Source organism: Rattus rattus, chromosome 8, assembly GCF_011064425.1.
Source record: "Rattus rattus isolate New Zealand chromosome 8, Rrattus_CSIRO_v1, whole genome shotgun sequence".
Classification (NCBI taxonomy): domain Eukaryota; kingdom Metazoa; phylum Chordata; class Mammalia; order Rodentia; family Muridae; genus Rattus; species Rattus rattus.
Genome location: NC_046161.1, coordinates 72,002,966 through 72,020,125, shown reverse-complemented (window position 1 = coordinate 72,020,125; position 17,160 = coordinate 72,002,966). Strand labels below are relative to the sequence as shown.

Here is a 17,160-nt window from a genome sequence, read left to right as displayed (position 1 = left end):
AACAAACCAGCCAACTGACCAACCAAGTACAGCACTAGCAATTCATATTATTCGTCATCTGATTGATGCACTTAGGTTCCTGTCAAGAACGGGTGACATTGACTTAGGTATGTGAACTTTTCATTCACATACAAGATGTACCCCTCAGTTAATGTAGTGAAAACAGAGGCTGAAGGGCGTGGAAGGGTTGTCCATAACAGACTTCCAGACCCTGTACAGACCTAGGACTCCTTAGCTTAACACTGTTGGAAGCTGAGGGGTACATGCTCCTCACTCCCTGAATCAGTGCGGTTGTCTCCACAGGTAAGTGCAGTGGTCTGCAAATGAACACTAGGGAAAGGGTGCCCAGGACTTTTCATACGCAGATCTTACCCTTTAAGCCTATTGTTACAGTTTAAAAGTTAAATCCTCCCGCAGCCTCAGGTGCTGTTTTGAGAGATGTGGAGCCTATGGGATTGGAGTTACTGCTGGCAAAGGTAGGTCAGTGGGAGCCTTGACGGCTGCATCTGCTTTCGGCTCTGTCTTGAGATCTCTGCTTCCCACATTCATGTTTCCTATACCAACAGTTCCCGCTCCCGCTTACTGTGCATTCCCGCTCCCTGGACGGAGCACTCTACCACTATGGGTTCCCACTTCAGGACAGACCAGGAAGTTCTCTTCCCTAAGTTGCTTCTGATAGCTGCAAGCAGCCTTCCCCTTAACGCTTTGGCTGCACGCATCTGCCTGGCATCACCAGTTAGCTATGCATACCTTAAGCAGATAAGACGCTTTCTAAAAGACTAAGAGATAACTCTTAGCTTACTGAGTCTGAATCATTTATCTGTGTCCGAAGCAAGCAGGAATATCTGTGGTAATTATATAGATAAACTGAAATGACTTTGGCTAGTTTCCTAGTTTAAACCTGAATCCTAAATTTCAGAAATCCTGGCCTCAAACTTTAAGCATCAAGAAGAGCAAAAGGACAAAGAGCTCAAGTTCAGTTTGTTTTAAATCAGCCAAGTGAGAGGATGACCCTAAAGATGCCAACAAACCCAAATCTTAGCCAAAAATAATCATCCTGTGGTCTAACGAAGCAAACAGAGTGGAGAATATCGAACTATTTGTACATAAGAAAGAAAAACTAACTTTTTATAGGGCCCAAGTTTGAATGAAATCTTATAAAAGTTCAAGTACTTTTTCAATCTTAAATAAATATAAAGCAGTAAGGTTTGCCTGCTCCCTCATTCCCTCAGCAGTCCTCAGAAATGCTCCAGCCTAGCAGCAGCCACCTCAAAACACCAATGGAACCAAAGCAGGGCTAAAATCAGGCTTGGTCCAGGGAATGCACTGTTAAGTGAGAGTGGTCTGTTGATGAGAGTGGGAACAAGTGATCACAAAAATGACAGAGTAAGCCAAAGCTTCCCATATAGGATGTCTAAAGCCACAATCAACGACTCCATGATGATGCCTGCATTTCATGCCTTCCCTGTTTCCTTGGCTACAACAGAAACAAAGCTCAGAGAAAATAATGGAGCCTTCTGTGCCACATGGACTACAGGGACCCCAAGGATCCCAAGGATCGACAACACACAGTGTCCTCAGTCACTGCATCAGTCATTCCTACCCCTGGAAATGTGGGACAACACACCTGAGGGCAATAGAGGGAAGGCACCCCGGAATGGAAGTGATAAGGTATCAATAGGTAAAATGCAAAACAAGCTCAAAGGCAGAAGTGCCAGATAAACCCGGGTTCAGGAGGTGAGTGAGGGAAGGGCTAAATAAAAAGTGAGTGCTCGCACCTTTTCTAGGGACAGGTTATTCAGGTACCACTTTGTACTTCTATGTTCTTTCCAGTTGCTACCATGGCAACTCTCAGGTAGTGGGGTACTGAGGATGGATTATCGTGTTAAAGGTTTAACAGCCATCTCAGAACCAATTTCAGCTAGTCTACCCCAAGGGAGACTTCTGACCCACAGGTACCCTGTTTTCCAAGAGGAACAAGTTAGAGCAAGCAAAATCCAGCTAGGTCACCTAGGCTACACTTAGGGCAACTAACAGGAGAAACCTTACATGAGGTTTTCTTTCTCCGGTTTCAGTTACCTGCAGTCCCCAAAACTGTCTTTATCCTGACATACCTCTTCTCATAGTGTATTTAATTATGTCACTCTCTCACTGTGAGTAACAACTAATCTTCATTATTCTTACATATATGTAGGAGGACCATATGTGTGGTTCAATGCTGTGTATGGCTTCAGGAACCTCTGGAAGGCTGTTTTAGTAACTAATCCTACGATAAAGGACTGACTACGCCAATCCTCTAACCCTGCCTGGGCTATGTAAGGCCAGAATTCCAGCTCATCTCATAAGCAGACTGGACACAGGTACCATTCTGAAACCATGAACGGCTGGCTGCACGGTGACTGAGTGTGATGTCACGTAATCAGTGCAGCATCCCAGAAGTAGCAGGGGAAGAAAAATCTTCCAGTACATAACATCTATTCTCATAGCACACGAAAGACAACTCCCTACACAGAATTTAAAACAAGGCTGTCTAGCACCATAAGTTATCCTTCTATATGGAGAAAGGCCCAGTAAAAATGCCTGCCCACTTTGCTATCTTTTAAACATATACTGCTTTCTCTATACATTAACGTTTAGGTTCCTGACATTTCCATTGCTGAGAGTAACTTTTATCCTATTAGATAAAGGTCCCTAATAATTTCCACAGTTGAATTAAGGACAGAGACAAAAATCTAGTCTCAAATATCTCTGAGCTGTTGAATCAAGACAAAGACACACATAAAAGACTATTGTGAATACGGGTGTGTTAGTGTTGCTAGGACAGCCAGACATAAATTCTAAGTCATAATGCAGGTTTGAGCAAATGTAAGTAAGCGCCTTTATGTTCATGTGAAATTGTACTAATAAAAATAAAGAATCTTAATTGAGGTGATGTACTCTGTAATATACTGAATACAGAACAGGCATACAGCAAGTATTTGTAATATTAAAGGTTAAAATAATAGTAATATTAAAAGTCTTAGGAATTATATGAAGCCTGTAAGTGCCAGTTGTACAAACTAAAGTCTCCACTTCCCCCTGGTTTTATAATTTTGAGGCCGTTGGGAAGGGAGTAGAGGCTGAGCATGTTGGGCATTTAATGAAGCACTGCCTTCTTGGTTTCTACTTGAGGTGAGTAAAGAGGAAGTGATTCATTTTTCTCGGACTCTTGGGAAGTTTCCCAGAGAAAGATGTACTTTGGAAAATCTCCTTTGTCGGTGTCTGTGTGAATAACGACTAAGGGATCTCCATATGCAAAAAGCATTGAGCGGATCCACACACAGCTGGAACTCATGTGTAAAGAACCACAGAGTGCAACATGTTACCCCGCCCCACCACGGTGGGCCTCTACATCCCAGGACGGGCGTGAAGACACAGTTTCTCGTGGCTTAGACAAATCTCCACCCACTCTCCAGGAGCTGGGTTCAGGCCTGCCCTCCACTGTCGGCTGTCTCCTAGCCTCTGTAGCTTGAGTCAATTTCCAGGACCCTCAGCATTCCCCAGAGATCCAGTTTTCTCCTTAGACCAACTCCTAGACAACTCCACAGCCATTGTGATGGTGACGGCACCAGTGAGCACAGATGACGGAACTAGTGACAGTTGGGAGTTCTTCCCCAAAACTGGTTATTAGTATTTTGCTGTGTGTGAAAACTTTTCGGGATCTAAGGCGCGGTCCAGCTAACGCTACTTCTTTTGTTCTTCAACGAAACCGTGAGCTGCGCAGGCACTGGGAACTCTGAAGAGACCGGAAGGTGCAGCTTCTGCTCAACATCACACTAGGGCTTGAAAGGTAGTCAGTAACACAAGAAAGCTTAAATTAGGGTGCTCAAAATGCATGTGTAGTATCAGGGCTAATAAAAAACAGGGTTTCAGAGGCCTGCCCAGAGGATATGCCATTTAATTAAAGCTAACTCCTAGAAGGGACACTGGCCACACAAAGGTAAGTGTCTGTAGACCATTACTTCAAAATAAACACAACCTCCTTCAGCAGACTCCACTCCTGGGAGCTGATGTCTCTGCAGATGCACCCAGAGCTCACACACGAAGCATCACCCCACAATGGTTATCCTCTAAATCATAAACTCTTAACCCTGGGACCTTGCCTGGGGTCTCAGAAACAAGAACCACAACACAGAAAATACCAATAACTCATTTTGGGGGCATATTCTCAGCCATCAAATTGGACAGCACCAATCATTTCCACACCCAGCATGACACACAAAGTTCAAGTGTCTGAGGGTGGGAGCTGCACTGTTACTACTCAGTGTCAATCACTCCACAGTTAGGTTGGAAAAACCTGAATGCCAAGACCAAGAACATTTGCACTGAGCACAGTGTAAAACTGAGAATCTGTGGTGGTTTGACTAAGAATGGCTCCCATAGGCTAAGTATTTGCCGCATTGAATGCATAGTCAATAGGGAGTGGAACTCTTTGAAAGGATTAGAAAGATTAGGAGGTATAGCCTTGCTGGAGAAAGTGTGTTACTTTGAGGTTTTAAAAGCCTAAGCCAGGCCTAGGTTCTGTGTCCAGCAGATGAGGGTGTAGCTCTCTCTCAGCTATTGCTCCAGAGCCATGTGCCACCATGCTCTGCCATAACAATAAAGTCAACTTCTAAGTGTGTAAGCCAGATCTAATTAAATGGTTTCCTTTCAAAGAGTTGTCATGGTCATGCTATCTCTTCACGGCAATAGAACAATGACTAAGACAAAATTCTAATGCAAAGATTTTCAGACATAACATTGAGATGGGTCAGACTTGAGTCAAGGTGCACTCTAGTGTCAGAATTACTGCATTTCCAACACGCTTTGGAGTGCTGGCCACCACGTGTCCTGTGGCTTTCTGCCTGTTTTAGTGGAATCTTAAAACATCTCATGCACCCTAAGGTGATAGTTGCCCATCCTCCTCACACATTTCAAGATGTCAGTTTATGTCACAGAATCATACAATATACTCCAGAGGAAGTTTAGAGATTTAGAAATCAAAATAAATCTGGCTGCCTCTTCCTGACCTGGTCCATGGCTGGCATCTGGCACGCTTGATCAGGCCTGTAGCTTCCAGAGCTGGTCTTTTTGTTTTTGTGTTTTTGTTTTTCTTTAACCTTAGAACATACTAACTGTTCATTGCTATTTTAACATTGCATAAGTGAACGTCTCTTATACATGGACTTACCTCTCTGAGAGACTTTGGCCCACAGAGGAAATTCTCCACATGCCTAGTTCAGTGAGAAGAGGCCCATGTGAAAAATCAAGACTTTAAAAGAAGAAAACAGGATTGCAACTCTCACAAAAGGAAAGTTCTCCTTGTGGTTAGTTAGACTCTAATTAATATAGAGTAAATATGAAATAAAATTTCAGTTATCTGATCACAACTAAATAGAACAGAGTAGTACCAGAACATTTCTATTACCGTAGAAAGGACAAAAACCTAACAAAGACCAGAATTCTGACCCAGACACACTGATAGCAGCGCAAAAGAAGACACGAATATAGATTTCCTCCCTCGTGATTACAGTTTTCTCTAAGTTTCTTTATTAATTTAGGACTTGGAGCAGTCGTGGTGCCTGTGTGTACGTAGATGTGTATATAGACGGGATGATAACTAGTAGGAGTTGGTTTATCATCCGTCCTGTGGGTCATCGCAGTCACATTCAGGCTGCCAGAGGGGTGGGGCAAGCCACCTTCATCCACTAAGCTGCCCTGCTTCTTCCTGCTTTAAGGAATAAAACATCTATTTTCTGGACCCCTGAATTTATGTTACTTATTTTTTACATCATGCAATTACTTTCAGCATGTCATCTTAAGTTTTCTGACATGTATAAAGCCCCACCTTGTTTATGAACCAAACAAGTTTTCTCACGCCTAAGAAGGAAGCACATCAGGTTACTGATGTGATGTTTTCTTTGGCCACTAACGGCACTCGCGGTATTATAAACATAAGGAGTTATTTACCTCAAAACAATTGTGCTTCATTCAGAACTTTAGCATCTAGATTTTAAGGACAGATGAACTCCCTAGCTCTTTCCGCAAACAAACTATATTGCTCTGCCAGAGTTCTAGTCACATGCATATGGGAGAGGCTGTTTTCATTCTACTGCAGAAGTCTGCAGAGCTGGAGGGAGCTAAGGTCGCCATCTTAAGTGTGTGAGAACTATGGACTGTACAGCTTCAGTACAGAAGCACATCTATTACTAGAAAGAACATGCATGGCTGTTCTCTAAGGGTGGCACCCCACTCAGTGCCTGAGGTACCAGAGGGGTGAGTAAACACATCCCCTTAGACCATGTTTACTTTGTCCTAAGTCCTGTGAGAAACAGTAGAATGCGTTTAAATTTCCAGGAACCAAATCACAAAACACATGACAGGAGCCCAAAACAGGTAACTCCAGAGCACCCACTGTACTCACAAAGGACCATGCATGCCACAGAGGTAGTCCCCTTCCCCCAGCATACGTAGTTCAATGCCATTCCTCAGTACTGACCCATCTTTCAGGCTATTATCAAATGATGTAGAAGAAATCTCCAAATGCTATCTTTGAACCTCCAGGCCGATTATGTGTAGCACTTTCCTCTGGATTGAAATGTTTCTTTCATGAGAGGGGTGGGGAGGGGTACCCTCCTGAGACCCAGGAAGTTCCTGAAATTAGTGAGATCTACAGGTTCCTGTCTAAGACTATGGAAGCAGTGAACAAACACTGCAGAGGAGCAGGGAGACTGACAGAACTGTCCACTGCCTGCATATTCCATGACTAGCTTGAATGAGTCAGCACCCAGGCTGGGGTAGCCTTTTCTGTGATACAGCTGCCTTCCTGAAAGTCGCCTCTCCCCAGACAGACCCTTATAAGTGTCCTCAATAGGTGCAATGGTTTGCCAAGCTGGACTTCAGTGCAATTGTTTCCTTGGTCTGCTACCTGTGCCTCATCAGGAGTGAGCAGACATTTTCACTTCTGCTGCTGAGTCTCATGTAACAACTTACAACCCCACACATCTCCCCACACAGCTCCCTACACAGCCATGAACAAGCACATTAAGAACATGGACTCAACCTTCTTCTCAGCCTCAAGTTGTGACCATCTCTATTTCCTATGCTGGCTGTGAAGCCACATGAACTCTGCTCAGGAAATGGAGCCTGTCCTCCAGCCACTGGCTTTCTCTACAGCAACAGGCTTCTTTCTCTTCTTCGCTCTCTGTTCCTGGCCCAGCACAGGAAGCATTAGTATGCAGCAGTGCTTCTCAACCTAGGAGTCGAGACCCCTTTGGGGGTGGGCAAACAACTCTTTCCCAGGGGTCGCCTAAGACCATCGGAAAACACAGATATTTATATTATGATTCACGACAGTATGAAGTAGCAATAAAAATAATTTAAATTTAATACATGAGGAAAGGTTGAGAACCACGGGTATACAAGAAGTAGTCAATAAATGCTCCCAATTTTAAAGCAGCCTACCATGGAAATATGGCCTTTGGAGTCTTACTGTGTCAGAAAAGTTTATTTCGATTTTTCTGAAGAGCTTGTTAGTTTCTTAGAATAGCTGCAAGGCTCAAATAGGTTTGCTTAGTACGACAGAAATTCAGAAGTTTACTATGCATGGCTGCACCATCAGATCGCAGTCTGTAATGCATGCTGCTTCAGACAGTGCTAACGCCCTATCCTGACAGGGAAGAAAGCAGATCCTAATACTGTTGAGTGCATTACAGGATTTCCAAAACTTGCTGGCATTCAGAACATACTTGGACAGTTTAAAAACGTAGTAAAAGCACGTGCCTAGAATGCACAAAGCCCTGACCAGAATCCCTGGCACCACAAAAACAAAAGGATACCAAAACAAGCGGGAAAAGCTTTGCTAATCTTGGCTATTGAGCATCTTAGAACCAGGAGGACAGCCAGCTTGGACAGAGTGTAGACAAAGGAGAAGAGAGCTGGAAGGATAACAAAGTGAGAAGGCAACCATTCCCTACCCTTAAACAAAATTAATGTAAAACCCAAACACATAAGAAAAGCCCAGAGAGCTGCAAGCCTCTTCCTCAAGAATTCAGAAAGCTATGCAGAACTCATTGTTATGCAGAAGTAGCCCCCCAAAGTATTTGCGCTCCAACTAAATTCTCATTCTAGGGTACTGGGTAGAGGACACAGAAGTATGTAGACTTTTCTGAAGCTACTCGTAAACTATAAAAACTACTTCTTTAAAAGACCCTGTCTCTAAATAATTATATTCCAGGAGTGCTATGAACTGATCCAGGATATATAAACACTAAGCGCCTAACAGGGAAAGTTTATTTCTATCATTCGAAGAGCAGAAGCATACTAAAGACGGAGGTGGGGTCGACCGAAGAACAGGTGACCTGAAATGTCCAAAGCAATCTTAGGACCACACTAATTTTCATAATTGAGTGTCCACAAGAGTGGGTCTAGAAGGTTGAAGGATAAATGGCAAATCTAGAAAATCAGCAAGCATATATGGTCTTTTGTGTGCAAGATCAAAACATAGAAAACTACAAACACTGTTGAGAAATTAAAGGTGTAGAGAGATTTACTTGTTCATGATTAGGGACATTCAATATTGTTTAGGTTTCAATTCTCAAATTGGTATTTGGACTCGATAAGAGTCCTAATGAGATCAAAATCTCATGAGAGCTTTTTTTTTTATACAAACTGACTACCCGGTTCTAAAACTCATGGAAATTCCATGTCTCTAGAACTAAATTTAAACTAACTAAAAAAACAAAGAGTAGTGCACAAGCCTTTAATCTCAGCACTCAGGAGACAGAGGCAGGAGATCTCTGAGTTTGAGGCCAGCCTGGTCTACACAGCAAGTTCCTGACAGCTTGGGCCACACACAGGGAAATCCTGTCTCCAGAAACTGGAAAAACAAGCAATGAATGCTCTACAGAAAGGACAAAGTCAGATCAGTGGACAATGTTAACAAATACAGAAATAAACTACACATAGAGAGAGAAGGTACACCTTTGCCAGCAGACGAAGTCTAGTCCTTTCAACAAACACTGGAACAATAGTCAATATAAATTCATATGTGTGCCCAGACACAACACATAAGTTGCCTTTCTTTTCTATAAAATCTAGATAGATGGGGGGCACCCAGAATCTTTGTAATACATATTAAGAAATGAACTGTCTTCACTTCAGATAAGAAGTTAATATCCAGTTTATAAAAATTACAAGACTTAAATACCAAGGAAACAAAACTGCCACTCAATGAACAGATTAACTGAGTAGGCAGTGTTCACAAAACACAACACCCCACAAATGACCAATAACTATCTTTAAAAGTGCTCAATATCCCTATCAGGAAAATTCAAATTTAAACTACTCACCTCAGTCTGAATGGTCATCATCAATAAATATAACTACTATCAGAGAGGATGTGGAGAGAAAGGAGCCCATGTTCACTGCAGTGGGGATGAAAATTAATACAGCCACTGCGGAAATCAGTTTGAATATTTCTCAAAAAATTATAAATTACTATATGTATAGTATGAGCCATTTCACTCCTGGGCATTTCCCCTCAGAACTCCATACCCTTTATAGAGATGCTTACCTGTTTACTGCTGCTTTTTTTCACTATAGAAAGGAACTGGAATCAACCTACTTGTCCATCAAACAGAGAAACAGATAATGAAAATTTGGCACATATATATATATATACATATATATATGTATATATATATAAATAAGATAATACTATTTAGCGTTAGAGAAAAATGTGATCACAAAACTTGCAGGAATGGATGGGCTTAGAATGGATGTACAATATCAGAAAGAAAAGCTCAGCATGCTCTCCCTTATAATATATGTAAATAAATGTACATGTAAATATAGTATAATACGCAGGAAAGAGAATTTTAAAAAGCTAAATACTAGGAAATAAAGGAATGAATGCAAGTAACAGATCCGAATTACAAAAGGATATAAAACTAACTGTTTTCCCAGTTCTATTCACTTTTGGTAGTAGTTTTACATATATTCATTCAACTGTCAAAATATAAAATCCAATGTGAAATTTTAGTTTGTGTTCTGAATAGTTATTCTGCCAGGACATGGTCCAAAATGGAGTCGTGTGAGGAGAATTCTGGGTACTTGTGAGAAAACTCCAAAGAAACAAGAATCTTATGACTTTAGTTTCTTCAAAACATGGATCTGTTCATGGAATGAATTTCCATGCTCCTCTCAGGTGTGTCAGACAGGAGTGAGCTCACTTCAGATCACTCATTAGTGCTTGCTGCATTATTGGATTAAATGTCTAAACTCTCCTTCTATGAAATGGTTTGTCCTTAACTCAAAGGTTTTTTTTTTAATTGGATATTTTCTTTATTTACATTTCAAATGTTATTCCCCTTCCTGGTTTCCCCTCAGGAAACCCCCATCCCATGCTCCCTCCCCCTGCTTCTGAGGGTGCTCCCCTACCCACCCACCCAACTCAGATGATTCTTCCCCCACATTGTATAGACTGTCTGATGCTCTGAATAAAGTTGGGCATTGAATGAGACTTTTGTCTACCTCATTTATCAGCTTTGTTCTCCACCCATCCCCTCTAAGGTGGTGGCACTATTCTAACTTCAAATATAAGTTCATTGGGTCTTTGAGTCTAATCTAGTTCTGGTGTGTGACATTTTTTATGTGTGTCTGTGTATATGTGTGTCTGTACTCCACAGGAATGTAGTGCTCTCAGAGGCCAGAAGAGGGTGTTGAAAAGGAGTTATAGATGGCTAAGAGAGGCAAAGGAAACTGGGTTTTCCGGAAAAACAAATGGTCTTAACTGTAGAGCCATTTAAAATTCCATCACAGATCACTATGCTAATGAACAGATCAGACTATAAAAACAAAACAAAGAATGCAGAATGTCTCACCCACAGTGCCTACGGTTATTTAAGTGAGAGATGTAAAATGAGGCCTGGTGACGCAGGCCTATAACCCTAGCTAGGCTCCTGGAAGACTGAAGCAGGAGAATTAAAAGTTCAAGGCCTGCCTATTTCGCCATTGCTTGCTGAATATATCCTTGAGACAAAGCAGCAACCTTGGAATAACTGGCTTTGGGGAAGACATTCTTTGAGTACAAACTACTGTAGTTGGTTAAAAAATCTCAAAATACTTGCTTTCTTTTTCCTGCATTTACATATATTATTTTCAGGGCCTCATCCATCTTTGCCACACGTGGGGCTGAGATGAAGAAAGAGCAGGCTCGAGCAGGGCTCAGACAGGCTATGCTCACTCTGATGGGGTGGCTCCAACTACAGCAAGAACCAGAGCCTCCACACAGGGGCGGGGAACTAGCGAGCCTGGGCCTCTGTAGGTGAGTGCTCTCACGATGTAACACTCAGACCAGAGGAAGACCTTGCCAGTTCTGAGGTATGGGAGGACCTTCCCAGTCTCCCATGCGTCTGAGGCTTCGGTCCTTGGCACGCCTCAAGTGACACCACTCTTATCCACTCGAGCTTTACTCACGCCTGCACATCATGACATCTTTTATACATCTGCCTTTTGCATTATGTCCTGACAGCTCCACGACCTGCACAGTGTAAGTGCTGTAAAAGGGGATTTGGTAGCAGGCCAAGCACTGCAAATAATCTAAAACTTTGGAATCAGGTTTCAATCCTGCTATTAAATAACTGAAAAGGCTGGGCCAAGCTGACGGCAACATATTTTCTAAAGTAGTAGCTACCCTACAGGGTAGGAGATGACGCCAAGGGTCTACACAGGCTAGGAAAGGACTCTCTAACTGACCTATGTCCCCAGCCCTGCATCAGTATTCTATTTATTGTTTGTTTGTCTGTGACAGGGTCTCTCAACCTATCCTTGGCTGTCCTGGAACTCACTACATAGACATGCTGGCTTTTGGATCCAACTGCTTCCGGAAGCTGGGACTGAAGGTGTGTGCCACCACACCCAGCTTCCTCCATCAGTATTTTAAAATACAGACACTGCACTATAAACAAAACCTGTACCTGAAGACTCCTTTCCCACACCATCCTCATCCGGGAACAAGTAGTACTTGGTTCCTCAAGTTAGAACTTCTATTTCCCAAAGAAACATCATAGTAAGTGGTGGCTAGAGTTAGGAGTTAGGTGAAAGAGGCATATGTAGGAAAAAGAAAGAAAAAAAAAAACAAAAAAGCAAACAAAAACCCTATCCAGACTGCCCACACTCAAGCCGTAAAAGCTGGAAGAAAGAAGAGAAAATGAAGGAAGCGGGCTCAAGACACAACAGTCTGGCAAACAGTAAACATAGTTCTTTCTGTCCTCGTACATGAGCGGAATATTTCTGAGTGGCAGGCTGTCTTCCAAGGTTTTAAGGTTTAGCTGCAGTTCTTTTTGTTTTTTTTTTTTTCCAGCCAAGTCCATAGTCCCCATAGATACAATGTCAAACTTCCTAATGCTGAGACCCTTTAATACAGTTCTCATATTGTGGTGACCTCCCCACCATAAAATTATTGCTACTTAATAACTGTAATTTTACCACTGTTATGAATTGTAATATAAACATCTGATATGCAGGATATATGTATGTGACCCCTCCCCGAAGGGGTCATGACCCACCAGTTGAAACTGGTTGTATTTGGTATTGTGCCTATCCAGTACAGCACATTCATCTAAAACACTTCTCCCCAGCAGAGCTGGCCTCATCTCCAGGGCCCACACCACTCACCACACCCTCCCCCTTTTATCTACTCGTCTATTTCTCAGTTATTCTCCAAGGCTTCTAAGGCGCGCTAAGATCTTGACCGGCCTCCAGACATCTCCTCAGTGGATGACAGAAAGTCCTCACTGTGCACAAGGACTTGTGATAACTTCTGCTCTTGTACATAAGGCTGACATCACAACAGATACTTGGGCATGAGACTGCCAGAAGAAATGTAAACACACCACGATAGAGGCTAAGTATCTGTACTCCAGAGGTCAGAGGCAGCAGGGGAGGCCAAGGCTTCATTCACTCAAATGTCATTTCAGGAGCCCCAGAATGGAGGGGACTTCTCATCACCTAGGAGCTTTTCACAACTCTAATCCTTCCAGTGTTAGGCTACTTCCAAGTAAAGTCTCAACACTGGAAGGTTGGGGGAAATCAGTGTATAGGTATGTACATAATGACAGAATATTTGCAAAAAGAAATAGGGAAATGCAGTTTCAGCATTAGGTTTTCAAGGGATATTGCTGATGCCATCTAACGTAGGAGCAATGCTAGCAAGGCAGTGTGTTATTGGAGGATTACACCTTTGGAGTCCAGCTTGTCAAGAGACCTGCCTAGTATGCTCTTTGCCGAAAGTATTCCCTGTTGGGCAATAACGGTTCAGACCTTTAGGCCCAATATTCAGGAGCCAGAAGCAGGAGGAGTGAGTTTCTGGCTAGTCTGGTCTACACAGTGAGTTCCAGGACAGTCAGGACTATAGAGAGAAACCCTGTCTTTAAAAAAGTGTCAATTGGCTGACATTCTGGGCTCAACATACTCCCCCTATACAGACAGAATACAAGTGCCCAAGATTGCCAGGTTTCTTCATTCCTCTTGATCTTTTGTGGGGAGGAAGGTAAACTTAGTACCAACTCCCTATCTTGCCATGATGGAAATGTATGTGGTCCCCTTGAGGTCCTGCCCTGCAGTTCCTCTCACAGCAGTTTACTCTGCCACGGGAAGTCTCTTGAAACAGGCAGTTAGTTGCACATGCTCTTCCTGCCAACAGGGGGAGCATTTTCTAAAACAGAAAGAGGGATCTGGGAGGTTCCTGGTTAGTAGAGAAAAGGCGAGGAAGGAAAGGGACTTGGTGAACCTCCATGCTTGGACTGCATTGAACATCTCCTGTGGATGAAGTTCAACTTAGAACCTTACAAAGACATTCATTTGTCTTCTATTTTGGTTTTTATGGAGTCCTAGTAAAACAGTGAAAGACACAAAAGTAAATTTTTGATTGCTCCACAATGGCTCGTTTTATGAGAACCTTAAGGGACTCCACAATTTGCTGCTGCCAACTATGCCAGGCACATAGTTGGGCCCTAGGAAAAACAGGTGCATTGAAACCATGTCCCTGCCCTGTAAGTGATGCACGGAACACAAACGGAGAACTGTCAAATATTGTAGATAACAACAAACTTTGGACTAAAACTGGAGAACTGCCAAACGTGTCCCTTTCCTGAAAAAAGGAGACAAGTTTTGTAGAAGTGTGAATTATTAGTCCTTATACTTCCTTAAGTCCAAGCATAATTCTTCCAGCTGCAGATGGCAGAATCATCTACCAACATTAGACACAGAAAAACTAACTTTTTGCAAGATATTCTATGCTGGCACAGCAGCACTTAGCCCAAGGATAATACTGACTAAACGATCGTTTACATACAGGAGTGGCACGATATCTATGGTAAATGCCAAGCCCGCACAACAAAGGTCAGACTCAAGAGGTTATGTATCTTTTTATCAATGTGTTTTGTTTTTAAATAGGGAATGCACAAAAATAAATGGTTTTTAGCGTTGCCGCTTTCAGATGGCTGGAACAAATGGGTCCCAGAGATCATGCACAAGTTTTAGCCCTGACTGGTAACGCTTAGCTGTAGGATCTTAACAGTCTTATCTAACCTCTACGTTGTAAGCATTTACAGTTAAACGGGATAATGAAGACTCCCGTCTTTTAGAAAGACAACCCCAAGTCCTTAGGTCTAGTGATGTATTGTTGCAATGTATAACTCTCAAGTTTGCGGACAGGTGTCAGATGTGGCAGGGGTTTAAGAAAAGAACCTAGAGATGATGGAGGGCCGAAGCAAACACCCTGGAGATTTGAAACGTGATAGCAAGCCAGCCGGGGCAAGTCGGTCCCGTTCACACTCATCTCCAAGGCGAACCGTGCGACCGGACGCCGGGAGGCAGATATTCACATACACACACCTCCCGCTCAGGCCCTCCTAGGACCCGAGCGGCTTTCGTCCCGACTGGAATGAATGAGCCCCGAGTCACCAGCGCCGAGCCAGGGACGGCGGCGGGGCCGCCGGCGGCCTGGCCGAACAAAGGCGCGCGGGCTCACCTCGTCACCCCACTTGAGCACGTCCTTGTGCCGGTCCTTGACTGCGTGGTAGATGTGCAGGAACTGGAGGATGCCGTGTCTCCGCACGTGGTCGGCGTGGCGCTGGGTCTCTTCCCAGCTCAGTGGCGAGCCTTGGGACAGCAGCCCCATGGCCGCGTCCTCCTCCTGGCCGCAGCTCCGCTCTGGGGGCGCCCTCGGGCCGCGCGGCGGGCGTCCCGTCCGTTCCCGCTCCGGCTCGGACCCCGCCGCGCGGTTGACAGCCCGGGCCGCGGTCTCTCGCCGCCGCCCGGTCTCGCGCTTCCACGCCGGCCCTGCGGTCCAGGCCGCCGCGGTAGCGCTCCACTCGGCGCCGCCGGTGTCGTGCACGGGCTTCCTACTTGCGACCCAAGGCTGCGGCGACACCGAGCATGCCCAGTTCCTCGCCTGCCGCTCCGCGCGCCGCGCTCCGGATTTTATAGGCTACGGCGGGGGCGGGGAACGAAGCGGCGAGTCGTGGGCGGGGCCGTAGGCGGGGTTGAGGCCGTGGGTGTTCCCGGGTGTTAGCAAATAAGGACTGAAAAGTCTTGGTTCCCAAGAGAATACTGGGTCAAGGGAAAAAAAGATTGTTTAAATTAATGAAGAGCCGACCAGATTACTTTTTAGATGGGGAGGGAGCCTCATGCTTACAAAACGATGAGAGATAAAAATGTGTTGTGAAAAATAATTAACTCCGAAGGCAGCTTAAGTATCTGCTCAACTGTTTGTACCGGTATATAGTTAAAGTAACACTTTTTTTCCCCCTTTTTTCTTCTTGGTTTTTCGAGACAGGGTTTCTCTGTGTAGCCTTGGCAGTCCCGGACTGGCTTTGTAGACCAAGCTAGCCTGGAACTCCTGCTTCCCATGTGCCGGGATCAAAGGTGTGTGCCACCATGCCTGGCTGAGTAGTACTTTTTAATGAATGTTGTGTGGCTCCACATGTGCGTAGAGTTGATTGCTGGTTATTTACATGCGTTCATGTATCTACGGAGATTAGACATACGTGTGTCTAATCATTGTAAATCCCATTTGCCAATAAGATCTCTGGTTGACACAGACATCATTCATTGTGCAAAAGAGATCTTGTGACTGTCTCCAAGTGTGCGGTGTGAGAAGTTTCTTCAGAAGTTTCCGCACCTTCAGAGCCAAAGATTCATCCAGCAGTGGTCATTCTGTTGCTCAGGAGCACTTTACCCTGAATGCTAAAGGCTCTAGGAACTGGATCCCGTGGGAACGAAGGGAAGGTACCTTGCCCCTGAGTAGTTGTTCGATTAGTGTTTTGCAACTGGATAAATATATGCAGTAACTAGACGATCCATTCATGTACAGAGGGCAGAAAACATTTATTATACCCTTCCCCCACACTGTGGCTACATTCTTAATACGTAGTTATTTAGAGACAAGATCTCACTATGTAGCCCAATCTGGCCTTGAACTCCAGGCAGCCGTCTTGCCTCAGCCTCCCCAGTGCTGGGATTAGAGTCATGGACTTCCACTTTTGCCTTAGATTTAATATTTAACGAACACCAATCACAACATACAATAAACACACTAATGGATGAATGCAAGATAGGAATATTTCCTCACTGCCTTCATATTGAATGTGTCCACCAAAGAGCTTGGGACCACGGACACTGATGGTATGGCTGTGGTTTCCACAGTGGAATGCATCAGATGTGTACATGGGTTAGATGACATCTTAAACCGAGGAGACAGGTGACGCCATCTAGCTCTAGCACATAGCTGGAGTAATACTTTTAAAAAAAAGTCAGCCTACCCTCCCCACTCGACCTTTGCTACGCACTGCCTCCTACCTTACTATGCCCTCCCCACCAACCTTTCCAGGTCCTTAACTATGTTCTGATCTTCCATTCTTTCTTTGTTTCTGGATGCTGGAGATTCTCCAGTTGACACACTCCTCTGAGTCCTGGTCACTCTATGTTGAGCCTGAATTTGTGTACCCCTCTTCTCATACACTATATATGTTAGATACTGGCTTTCTTTAGAAGTGACATGTATGTATGCGCATGGTGTGTGAGCGCATGGTGTGTGTGTGTGTGTGTTTGTATTTCTAGGACTAATGCTTAATAAAT

The 17,160-nt window shown here is 44.0% G+C and overlaps 1 protein-coding gene across 1 annotated transcript in view; it reads right to left on the bottom strand.

Moving 5' to 3' along the window:
* Window positions 1-15,469, bottom strand: part of Gclc (glutamate-cysteine ligase catalytic subunit) — a 36,235-nt gene extending 20,766 nt beyond the window's left edge. The window contains exon 1 of the mRNA XM_032909420.1: window positions 15,053-15,469. Within this exon, the coding sequence (XP_032765311.1) occupies window positions 15,053-15,202 (150 nt within the window). The 5' untranslated portion in view covers window positions 15,203-15,469. The remainder of the gene's footprint in view (window positions 1-15,052) is intronic.
* Window positions 15,470-17,160: the final 1,691 nt, after the last annotated feature.